This window comes from Petromyzon marinus, chromosome 14 (genome assembly GCF_048934315.1).
Source record: "Petromyzon marinus isolate PM22_M1 ecotype Great Lakes invasive population chromosome 14, UKy_Petmar_22M1.pri1.0, whole genome shotgun sequence".
Taxonomy (NCBI): domain Eukaryota; kingdom Metazoa; phylum Chordata; class Hyperoartia; order Petromyzontiformes; family Petromyzontidae; genus Petromyzon; species Petromyzon marinus.
In genome coordinates this window covers 15,311,957-15,324,403 of record NC_133680.1, presented here as the reverse complement: position 1 = coordinate 15,324,403, position 12,447 = coordinate 15,311,957, and the positions used below count along the sequence as shown (strand labels likewise).

Genomic DNA, 12,447 nt, shown 5'->3' with positions numbered 1-12,447 from the left:
CCGCCTCTCGCCCCACCCACCTTCTCGATCTCGCTAGCTCTTTCCCGAAGGCTCCCGAGAGCTCTTCTATACCACATGACCACCCATTGGGCCCCCTACACCGGTGGCCCCCCTCCAATATCATCCAGTCACGTGTCGGCAGGTCAACCAGCGTATCACGACCCAACGTAACCCTGGCTGGCTGACACTCTCTGGCTCCCTCACCGGGAGCCCGCACCGCACGCTGTCCATGGTGTCCCCGCGCTAACCAACGCTCACCCAAGCCCCGCTAGGGCTGATACTATGCCCAGTATTCGGGCTGCACATAATGACAACATAATATCTGCCGTGGCCTCGCAGGCCCGGCACCACACAGTGACATTCCTAGTCACTACATATGTATTACTCATTGTAACTCCTCGACCTACGTTTTGAGGCAAGGCGAGCCTTACCCGCTTGCAGGAATTTTGTATTTATTCCAGCCCCAGCTTTGAGGAAAGTATGACCTCATGTTAACTTCATCTTCATTCATCAAGTCCAATTCCATAAAATCATCTGAAAGTACAAGCAAGAATTGTCATATTCTTTACACATTTAAAGTACAAGAACACGTACAAATGTTAAGTACAATTTACTAACAACTATGATGGTCAAATTAATTAAACAAACAGACAGACATCATTCTATCTTTCAAACAAGCACTGAAAATAGACAAAACTCTCTTTAGGGAAATATACTAAGTTTCATGACAAAAAGTCTAATGTCACAATGTAAATTCCACTTGAACAGGGAAAGAAAGTTGAAATTAACATCTATATGTTGAAAATATTGCAATCCCATGCCTGTAGCTAAGACTATTTTTATTTTATCAGATAAGGTGTATATAGCACTTTTTCAGAAGCGACCTGGCCACAAATGACCATTCACAAAGTGTCTCATCAGATAGAAATGTATATCAGCCAAATACTTTAAAAGCATGTTTCTAAATTTGGAGGGAAAAACCGGAGGACCTGGAGATAAATCCACATGATCAAGGGAAGAACATGCAAACTCCAAATATACAGGCATCAGGGTTTTAATCGAACCCACGACCTCCTTTATACCAGGTGAGGTAGTTAACATCTTGCCACCATTGCATATAGCAACACCTCAGTGAGTCTCAAGACTCTTTCAGGTGGGTCCTGCCAAGTTTTCGTAGTTCGGGGCAATGTTGCTGCTGTGTGTATACCAAATGAGTAGTTTGTGGGTAAATTTTCAGCATTCGGATGTTTTGGCAGATAGCAGTTACAACGTATGTGTTTTTAGCTATGGGAGGAAACCGGAGAACTGGGAGAAACCCATGCAGACCAAGGTGAAAACACACAAACTCCACGCACTCACTTTCACTCTGCACAACAGGGTGGGAACATAATTCCACGCACTCACTTTCACTCTGCACAAAAGGGGGAGAACATACAAACTCCACTCACACACTTTCAGTCTGCAGAACAGCGTGAGAACATTCAAACTCCATTCACACAATTTGACTCTGTAGAACAGGGGGAAAATATATAAACTTCACACAATGACACAATCACTCTGTAGAACCACTGCCAACAGCAGCAACATCTCCAATTAGTTTTGCATTATCTGTGTTCTAGGTTAACATGGGTCAACCCATTATGCAGATCATTGAGTGTTGACTGTTAAAAATAAGTTTCAAGCTTATAATTGAACAATGATGAGAGAACGAGTTTCTACCTCACTGCACTTGATGAATTCACGGCAAAGCAGTCAGAGTGACTGATGATGCTGCACCCACTGTGCACCCACCGACTCACTCCAGCCACTCACCTCCTTATCACTCTTCGATCGTTGCTGCCATGATAAATGTTCCCATGACTGACCGTTTTCTATCATCCACACTGTGTTCAACCACTACACTGCAGATCTCAACAACACACTCACTCACCACACTTCAGGTCACAACACTTCTCTTTCTGCTTCCCTCGCACTGCTCCATTTTAGAATTCCTTCAAATCTTTTATATTTCGAATCAGTTATAATCTTGCTCAATGCGAAAAGAAACATGTTTGTGAACTATTTTCTATTACAACTTTGGTAGTGCTTTTAATGGCCCGCTGTTGAAGTTTTTGCCATTTGGATCTGGGCTCAGCAAATTTTGTTTTAAGTGCTCATAGAGTACACTAGTGTTCTTGAAACTGTCACTAAATGTGCAATGGAAGTCGGTGTGTTTTGGGATGCGTGGATCTTACTCCGCCTCAAAACGGTCTGGACACTGATGCTTTCGGATTTCCTGTACTCTTCTGCTTTCTTGCAACACTGAAGAAAGGCATCAACACATTCCTTTGGGCCTGTGACACGCTTCAGCCGTTCTTCACATCCCTGGCCAGTGGGGCTCATCTTCAAACCATCCACGCAGCATTTGCGAAATTCTTGAGTGTATTTTTCCGCTAGAAAAATGTTACATTACAATTACAAGCATGCAATGGAGTTTTTTAGGTTTTAGGTTGATGGAAAGGATTCCACTTGACAGAGCTCTAGAGAGACCCTCAAGAGGATATGTTGACCTCCTCTTCCACACTAACCAGGCATGTTTAAATATTATCACACATTGATATTATTACTCGTGAACATTTTAAAAGTATTTTAGAAGAAACCTGAAATTTGTTTGGCATGCTGACTCGCACTGCTTGGCAGTATAATGTCTGGAAGTGGGCATGGTCATAAAGTGTTTGGGATCAAACAATAACATTACTCACGATTATCCACATATATACAGAATCGTATATCGAAAATGACACATTACACTGCATTATTATGTCTTACTATTATGCTTTATTACCCAGGCCAACCTCATTGAGTCCCAAGACTCATTTCAGGTGTACCAGCCACTACACCTAATTTTACATATGGTATTCTGCCCAAAATGCATCTCATACCTTCCCTCCTGATCTGCAACATTGAGAGCTGTCTTCGTTTTCTTGAGGGCACTTTTGGGCACCCGATTTCTGCACAGACGCATTTCAATGAGAATGTAATTATACAGTAAAACACTTTAATTGTGTAATATTGTGTTAATGACAACCTAAAAAGAAAACACTGTTAATGTTCACATTATGGAGCTACATTTCAAACATTGGGAACTGCAAAGAGCACGTTTAATACATTGCAATGTAATACCACCCAACACGTCATACACCAAAAGCCACCAACCAGTTTGGGGAATCTTCTTAGTCGCCTGGCTGATGTTGGTTAAGAGCAACAACTATACTTTTACACTGAGGTGCTTGAGCCAGATAATTGCGTCAGAAGTAGCAGAGTATATTGCAGTGATGATGCCTCCTTTGTATGTGTGAATAGGACATTGAGTCAATATATATTTAATGGTCTGTTCTGGGTGATCCCAGCCACACACAGGAGAGTTTTTTACTTTCCATTTGTGCATCAAGTACACAAATGTAGAGGATGCAGTTTCTGGTTTGTGGCTCAGAAGATTTGTGGAAGTCAAAGATCTTCTGCATGCCATCTTTCAAGAGAACTCCATTTGGCTTTCCAAGCGTCATCACGGTTGAAGGTTTAGCATCTTGCATAACTTCAGACGGTGGTGAGGGATGTTTTTAAGATCTTGGTTGATAGGGAGACCGATGTTATCCACATTTCTCTAGAATTCCCAGAGGGTTGTGGCATCGTGGCGAATGAATGGGGAAGTGATGAATGACAAGACGAGAAGCCAGAGTCTTGGGGTCGACTTGAGGCTTCCAGTGATGCACTATCGCATTGCAGTGTTCAGTTGGACATTAAAAAAAAATTGTGTGTGGTTACTTCTGCTCCAAATCGGTGCTGCACAAGATTCAGCTTTGCAGTACACAAGGGCCTTTGCTATTGTCTGTAGCACCGATGCAGATGCTCCTCAGCTTGTGTTTGCCAGTTTCTGGACCAGGTTGACCCGATGTACAGTCCAGATTCACTCCACGATAGTGGGGGCATGTTGCACAGTATTCAGGGTATATTTATAGTATTATCTCTTATCAATATACAAAGCAGTGAGCATTGCTTTTTGTGGTTATGACTTGAGCTTCAATTTCTGAAAATAACCCTACATGGACTTTATGTAATTTAAGGTGGCTGCTTCTGCTGCCAGGGCAGGTCATCCATATGTGCAAATGTGCACCACTTTGGTGGCAGCATGTCACTCGTGTAGACACTGCAGAGCATTTGCATGAGTACTAAGCCTTGTGGCAGTCTGTTTACTGTCACCAAATTGATGGGCCTATGTTAGCTGTTGGGGAATTTGAGGAGTATTTTGCAGGAGGCATAAAGCACGATTTCACTTTGATCTTTGGAAACTATGGTAATGTCCGGGTTGTAGTCATATTTCCAGTGAGCCGAGTTAGACAGTTGTTCGCTCTTTGTTATCGAAGACCGGTTGCAGATCTCCCGCAGACGTCCAGTCTTTGAGGTCTTCTCCATTGGCTTAATTTGCTCTATAGTCCCACAGATTGTGGTGTCTGTTAAAGTCACCAATGTATAGACCCTCAATGTTGAATTTGAGGACCTACCTGAAAGTGTGTTTGGGGCCCTGGAATAGAAGGCCGTTATGGTGGTTTGAGTTGTTGTTGCTCCAGAAACCGGGAGATCATTTGGCCACCGGGTTTATGGAATGAGTCGTGATTTCTCACTTAACAGAGTGGGCGGAGTAAAGGCTGCCATCTTCCACTCCAATGATTATACTCAACTCCCGTTATTCTTCATGGCATGTCCACACATTCACATGGTACGACTCCACTTTTAAATGGTAGGATAAAACCATCAGCATGCAAGACAGGCCAATCAATTCAGCATCACAGCACAGGTCGCCAGCACAGTGGTGTGCAAGATGGTTCAGCCATTGAAATTACCAATCAATTATTTCCTGACTCACTGTAATAAAACTTTTTTTGAAAACATGAATAGACTAAAATGTTGATTCCACAGAAAATCCCATTTAGCCAATTACCCCGCTAGTTAGCCAGGGATATCTGTGGTGCATAAGTAACAAGAACAACACCATCATACTGATAATAAACAGAGGAACAGGCAACATCAGAACAAAGTGTGTTGGAGATACAGGTAATATAACTTGTAAATAACAATTATTTACCATTTTAACAATATAAACGGGCATATTGCATCAAAAATATAAATACAGTAAGGCATATCTCCCCAAACGTGTGTTTCAGCTATACACTGTTACTCAATGAGCTCTGTTTTCCGGAACACGTGGTGATGTTTCGACTTTACGAGGTTTGACCCATCAAAAAGAAGTGCCGGGTGCATTTCTACTTTACACTGTGCTATATATGATGCAGATATCTTGTTGTCATCGTCCCTCTCTAACACGCATGTGTTCTAAACATTTTAATCAAGGCCCCTTAAAACGTAAGAGTAGTGATTGTAGTGAGAAAAAAAAAGAACATTTATGATTTTACTACAGAAAGAGCTGTTGTTAGGCTTGCGAGAGAAGAGAGTGCTGCAGCCATTGGAAGGTAATTTGGCGTGAATGAATCGACTGTGATAACGATTAAGAAATCAGAGGACAAGATAAGGCCCAGTGTTTCTACTGGCACCCCAGCGAGTGCTAATGTGTAATTGTTGCTCGACGTGATTTATTAATAGAGAAAATGGAAAGGGCCTTCAATTTGTGGATAAAAGATCAGACACAAAGTGCCTCTCAATGGTGCAGTGGTAAAGTAGAAGGCTAGCCGCCTTCATGAACATGTTTTGAAATAAATTAAAGGTGAAAGGGTAACAGTACCTCTAAATTCAGGGCCAGTAGACAGGTTTGAGAATAAAGAGAATAAGGTTGAAGAATAAAAAAAAAGATTCTCCTATGTAATGTGCAGTTGATTGGGGAATCTGCATCGGCTGACTACGAGGCTACAAAGAACATCCCAGACAAAATTAAAACACTCTTTGGTTCTTTCGGTAAAGTCACGTAGGTGAAAAAATAAATAATAAATATTGAAATAATATAAATCAATAAATGTGATTGATTTATTTCTTCTTCTTTGGTTCTTTCGGTAAAGTCACATAGAATGAGAATAAAATAATAAATTGATAAAATAAAATAACACAATAAAATTCTCACGACGTTTCAGCCACAACACAAGCGGCCTTCATCAGGTGAAGGGACGAGACTGTCTGGAGGACAGCGCTGGAGTGAAAAAGCCACGCTCAGATCGCGACCTTTAAGCTGTGTGAGAAGAAACAAAGCGCCTTGACAAAGGAATTAGCATAGTATTTAGCATTGAAATGGCTGAGTGATTAGCTTGTGACTGGTCACAGAAATGGCTATGTTAAAGTTAAAGCATACACATCCGCAGAGGCACCCCTTGACAAAGGAATTAGCATAGAATTTAGCATTGAAATAGCTGATTGATTAGCTTGTAACTGGTCACAGAAATAGCTATGTTAAAGTCAGAGCATACACATTCACAGAGGCACATAGTACAAATCAAACAGGAGAATTTAGCATTGAAATAACTAGGCGAATTTAGCATTGAAATAACTGAGTGATTAGCTAGTGACTGGTCACAGAAATGGCTATGTTGAAGTCAAGGCCTACACATCTGAGCTATTCACAGTAACTGGGTATACACTACAATATGTAATGAATACTATATAGTGAACCAATAAAAAAACTAAAATATAAATTACCTCAATGTTATAAAAAAACTCTATATATTCTCCAATCAGCTAAGCTACCAACAATAAGTCGTTATATATCACAATGCTATATGGCGAAAAATGGGTGGATTCTTACCCTCAACTTTAGCAACACGGATAGCTACGGGCCCCGTTCAGACGGACGAGTTCATCCATGATCGGAACAGAGGAGGGGGAGAGAGACAGCTGCGAGGCGCTGTTATACTCCATGTTGTAAACCATACCATTAACCGTGGTGTGAGAGGTATTAAGAGTCAATGCCAGCGAAAGAGCTGCGGTCTGAAGGTCATCGTAAAATACAATTAATTAAGAACGGAAATGGTTTAAAATATCTTTCCAATGGTTACTAAGCCAGAATCCATCTTCTCGGTTGAAATTGTCTCTGTGCTTGTATATGTGAATGGCCTCATGAACGAATCTCTCATGGTAGCCGGTTGGTTTGCAAAGAACCTCCGTCTTGGAGAAGTCAATGTCATGTGAGCCCACTGAATAATGTGAGCCCACTGAATACGTTGGCTACAACCGGAGATAGGGGGGAGCCCATTGGGGTGCCCTCAGTTTGTTTGTAGAAAGTTCCATTCCAGGTGAAGTATGTGTTGGTTAAGCAATGTCTCACCAGGGGGGGTACATCAGTATGCAGTCATTGATGAACCAGGTCTTCTATGATAGCGATGGTGTCAGGTACCGGGACTTTGGTGAACAAGGACACCACATCAAAACTGACAAGCAGGTCGTCTGGGGACAGGGAAATGCCTTTGATTGTCGATACCAGGTGAGTAGAATTTAGTACCGCAGGGGTGGTTTTTCCAGTGAAAGGTCGCAGTATATCAGCAAGAAAACGTGCCAGTTTATAGGTGGGGGAGTTGATAGTAGAGACGATGGGACGAAGGGGTGTATCTTCTTTGTGTATCTTTGGAAGGCCATATAATCTTGGTGGTCTGGCAGCAGAGGGTTTCAACGAGAACTGTTTGGTCTGATCAATTAATGCTGTTGAATCAGATATGATTTTGTTCGTTTTGGTAACCAGGCTGTTGGTGGGATCTACCCCCTATCTCCGGTTGTAGCCAACGTATTCATGGAAACATTTGAAACTGACGCCATCCAGACTACCACTCTACGCCCGACCTTATGCAAGAGGTACGTGGATGACACCTTTGTCATCTGGCCACATGGCCAGCCTGCTCTAGACCAATTCCGCGACCACATCAATTCCATACACCCAGCCATCAGATTTACCATGGAGGTCGAAAAAGATGGCAAACTACCCTTTTTGGATGTCTTAATTAAAAGGAGACATGATGGTTCAATGAGCCACTCTGTCTAGAGGAAAGCTACCCATACAGATGCTTACTTGAAACCGGATTCCCACCACCATCCATCCCAGAAGAACTCCCTCATCAAGACTCTATACCATAGAGCCCAATGCATTTCCGACCAGGAACACATTACCAGTGAACTCAAGCACGTACACCAGGCTCTCAGGGCTAATGGTTACTCCGACTACACAATCCGCAAAGCCATAACTCCAGTCATGAAGAAGGATCCTCTTGTGGAGCCACTCAAAACCATCACCTTACCCTACATTGCAGGGGTCACTAAAAAGATCTCCAAAATCCTGAATAAACACAAGATCCAGGTCCGATTCAACACAGTACATAAAATCCGTGATCTAGTTCCATCTGTAAAAGATGCTGTTCCAGACATACAGTACCCGGGCGTTTACAAACTAAAGTGCCTCTGTGGTAGTAGCTACATTGGAGAAAGCAAACGACATATCTCGGACCGCATCCGCGAACATAAAGCAGACTTGGAACACGGTAGAACGAACTCCTCTGCCGTGGCAGATCACTGTTATAATTCAGTGGGCTTACATGACATTGACTTCTCCAAGACGAAGGTTCTTTGCAAACCAACCGGCTACCATGAGAGATTCGTTCATGAGGCCATTCACATATACAAGCACAGCGACAATTTCAACCGAGAAGATGGATTCTGGCTTAGTAACCATTGGAAAGATGTTTTAAACCATTTCCGTTCTTAATTAATTGTATTTTACGATGACCTTCAGACCGCAGCTTTTTCGCCAGCATTGACTCTTAATACCTCTCACACCACGGTTAATGGTATGGTTTACAACATGGAGTATAACAGCGCCTCGCAGCTGTCTCTCTCCCCCTCCTCTGTTCCGACCGTGTATGAACTCGTCCGTCTAAACGGGGCCTATAGCTATTCGTGTTGCTAAAGCTGAGGGTAAGAATCCACCCATTTTTCGCCATATAGCATTGTGATATATAACGACTTATTGTTGGTAGCTTAGCTGATTGGAGAATATATAGAGTTTATTGATGACATTGAGGTAATTTATATTTTAGTTTTTTTATTTGTTCACTATATAGTATTCATTATATATTGTAGTGTATACCCAGTTACTGTGAATAGCTCAGATATGTAGGCCTTGACTTCAACATAGCCATTTCTGTGACCAGTCACTAGCTAATCACTCAGTTATTTCAATGCTAAATTCGCCTAGTTATTTCAATGCTAAATTCTCCTGTTTGATTTGTACTAGGTGCCTCTGTGAATGTGTATGCTCTGACTTTAACATATCTATTTCTGTGACCAGTTACAAGCTAATCACTCAGCTATTTCAATGCTAAATTCTATGCTAATTCCTTTGTCAAGGGGTGCCTCTGCGGATGTGTATGCTTTAACTTTAACATAGCCATTTCTGTGACCAGTCACAAGCTAATCACTCAGCCATTTCAATGCTAAATTCTATGCTAATTCCTTTGTCAAGGCGCTTTGTTTCTTCTCACACAGCTTAAAGGTCGCGATCTGAGCATGGCTTTTTCGCTCCAGCACTGTCTTCCAGACAGTCTCGTCCCTTCACCTGATGAAGGCCGCTTGTGTTGTGGCCGAAACGTCGTGAGAATTTTATTGTGTTATTTTATTTTATCAATTTATTATTTTATTCTCATTCTATGTGACTTTACCGAAAGAACCAAAGAAGATGAATCCTTGCAGTCATGAAAGCTTTTAATCGAAATTTGATTTATTTCTAATATTGTTAATATGTTTTATTTATTTATTATTATTTTGTTCACCTACGTGACTTTACCGAAAGAACCAAAGAGTATGGATCCTTGCAGTCACAAAAAATTCAAATCTAGAATGATATTAAAACAATTATCGACAAGGGGGAGTACAAGCCTCAACAAACATTCAACGTTGTATTGGAAGAGGATGTCTAATAAAACGTTCATATCTAAAAATGAGAAAACAGCTCCTGGATTTGTTTTTTGTACAAATGCATCGGGGGACTTCATGATGATACCAATGATGGTGTATTTGTCTTTGAACCCCCAGGCACTAAAGGGGAAGAATAAGCAGCATATATTAGTCACTTGGAGAGCTAATCGGAAGGCTTGGGTCACCTCTCAGCTCTCTGTAGACTGATTGAACAGCTGCTTCATTTACAAGGTTGAAAGTACTGAAGAAATCAATATTTATCTTACAATATTCTTCTTGTCATTGATAATTATGCACCAGGACATCCCCAGATCATACAATTTGCTCATCCAGATGTGAATGTGGCATTCTTGCCTCCCAACACAACGACTCTCTTGCGGCCACTTGACCAAGGGGTTATAGCCACATTCAAGTCATTACACACGCAGAACATTCCAGGACATAATTTATACATTAGAAAGGGATCCTTCTGCCACTGTTGGTGATTGTTGGAAGGACTATAACACAGCCAAATGCATCACTAACATCAATGAGTCAATAGATGACATCAAAGGTTCGAATCTTTATGTGTTCTGGGGGATATTGCTGCTGGACATTGTCAAACACTTCAATGGCTTCCCGATCGTCTCTGGTGAAGTTAAAAAGGTCATCACTTTGGCCAGAACTATTGGAGGGTAAGGGTTTGTGTGCGAGAGATTCGTTCATGAGGCCATCCATATATACAAACACACAGACAATTTCAACCGAGAAGATGGATTCTGGCTTAGTAATCATTGGAAAGACTCCAGCGCTGTCCTACCAGACAGTCTCGCCCCCTTCACCTGATGAAGGCCGCTTGTGTTGTGGCCGAAACGTCGTGAGAATATTATTGTGTTATTTTATTTTATCAATTTATTATTTTATTCTCATTCTACGTGACTTTACCGAAAGAACCAAAGAAGACTTGATAAACCATTTTGGTTCTTGATTGATTGTATTTTACGGTGACTTTCAGACCGCAGTCCATTCGCTGGCACTGCCTCTTAGTACCTTTCACATGACGGTCAATGGTATAGTTTATAGCATATTGTATAATAATAAATAGTATACCAGTGTAATGTTTAACATAATTCATAAGGCAATATATAGTATCGTAATTGTATAGTGAATATACAGCAGTGTGGTATACAGTAGGGTTGGTAGAATAATAGTCTAATATTTTTTAGTCTAAAGTATAGGGTAGTGTATAGTAACGCATTGTATAATTCAATGGTGGGGTTTGTCTATGGCAGTGTATATTACGGTGTATAGTCGTGTAATGTAGAAAAAAGTTTAGTTGGAGGCATACCAATATAATGCATAATGTTAGAGCTTATATTGGGCTGTGTATACGATATTGTACAATGTAGTTTAGATTGGAAGGTATACTATTGTAATGTATAGTAGTCTAGTTTATAGCATAGTTGTAACGCAACACAGGACAGAGCAGCACATCGTGGTTTTTTCTCTCTCTCTAACCCCTCCTCTGTTCCGAGCATAGATGGACTCGTCCGTCTGAACAACGCTCACTGCTTTCCGTGGTGCTAACGTTGAGGAAAAAAGAAACCGCCACTTTTTTCGTAGAATTGTAATGTATAATGACTTATTGTTAGTAGCTCAGCTGATTGGAGAGTATATTGAGTTTATTGATAATATTGATGTAGTTTATATTTTAGTTTTTATCAGTTTACGATATGGTATTCATTATATAGTGTAGTGTATACCCAGTTACTTTATTTAAATAGCTCAGCTTATTGGAGAATATATTCAGTACATTGATTATATTGACGTAGTTTATATTTAGTTCTTTCACATCGGTTTATTGTATGATAGTTGGGTAGTTGCAGTTCTTTAGCGTCAATATACTAAATGCCTCTGTTGATATGTAAACTCTGACTAACATAGCTACTTCCGTGACCAGTTACATGCTAATTCCTCACACTAACATCATGCTAATCTCCCAGTTACATGCTAATTTCTGACTTTAACATCCTGCTAATCTCTCACATTAACACAGCTACTTCAATGCTAAATTATTCTGTTGATATGTAAACTCCTTTGTCAAGGCGCACTGCTCCTCCCACCCAGCTTAAAATACGCTGCCAAGCTTAGCAGTGTTCATTGGAGCGCTGTCTTTCCGACAGTTCTATTTCTTCACCTGAGGAAGGCTACTTGTGTTGTGGCCGAAACGTCGTGAGAATTTTATGTTATTATGGTCTATTTTTATTATTTTATTATTTCCCTTCTACGTGACTTTACCGAAAGAACCAAGAAGGTTTGTGTGCAGTTGCACACAAATTAGCTCACGGAGGAATATCTGGAAGACCTGATATAATCAGATGAATATCCATCCGATGAGAGTGAAGACGATGAAGAGCCACTTCCTCGGTGTCAGATGACAATAAAGGCATTATCCGAGTGATTGTCCTAATAAAAAAGAGACCTGATGGTTCAATGAGCCACTCTGTCTGCAGGAAAGCTACCCATAAGGAT

General features: G+C 41.0%; 1 protein-coding gene across 1 annotated transcript in view; it reads right to left on the bottom strand.

The window, feature by feature from the left end:
• LOC116942274 (complement C3) overlaps positions 1–12,447 on the bottom strand; it is a 181,401-nt gene that overhangs the window by 85,516 nt on the left and 83,438 nt on the right. The window contains exons 16-18 of the mRNA XM_032953975.2: positions 2,922–2,990; positions 2,235–2,432; positions 432–534 (exon numbers count right to left, since the gene is read on the bottom strand). Of these exons, the coding sequence (XP_032809866.2) occupies positions 432–534; positions 2,235–2,432; positions 2,922–2,990 (370 nt within the window). The remainder of the gene's footprint in view (positions 1–431; positions 535–2,234; positions 2,433–2,921; positions 2,991–12,447) is intronic.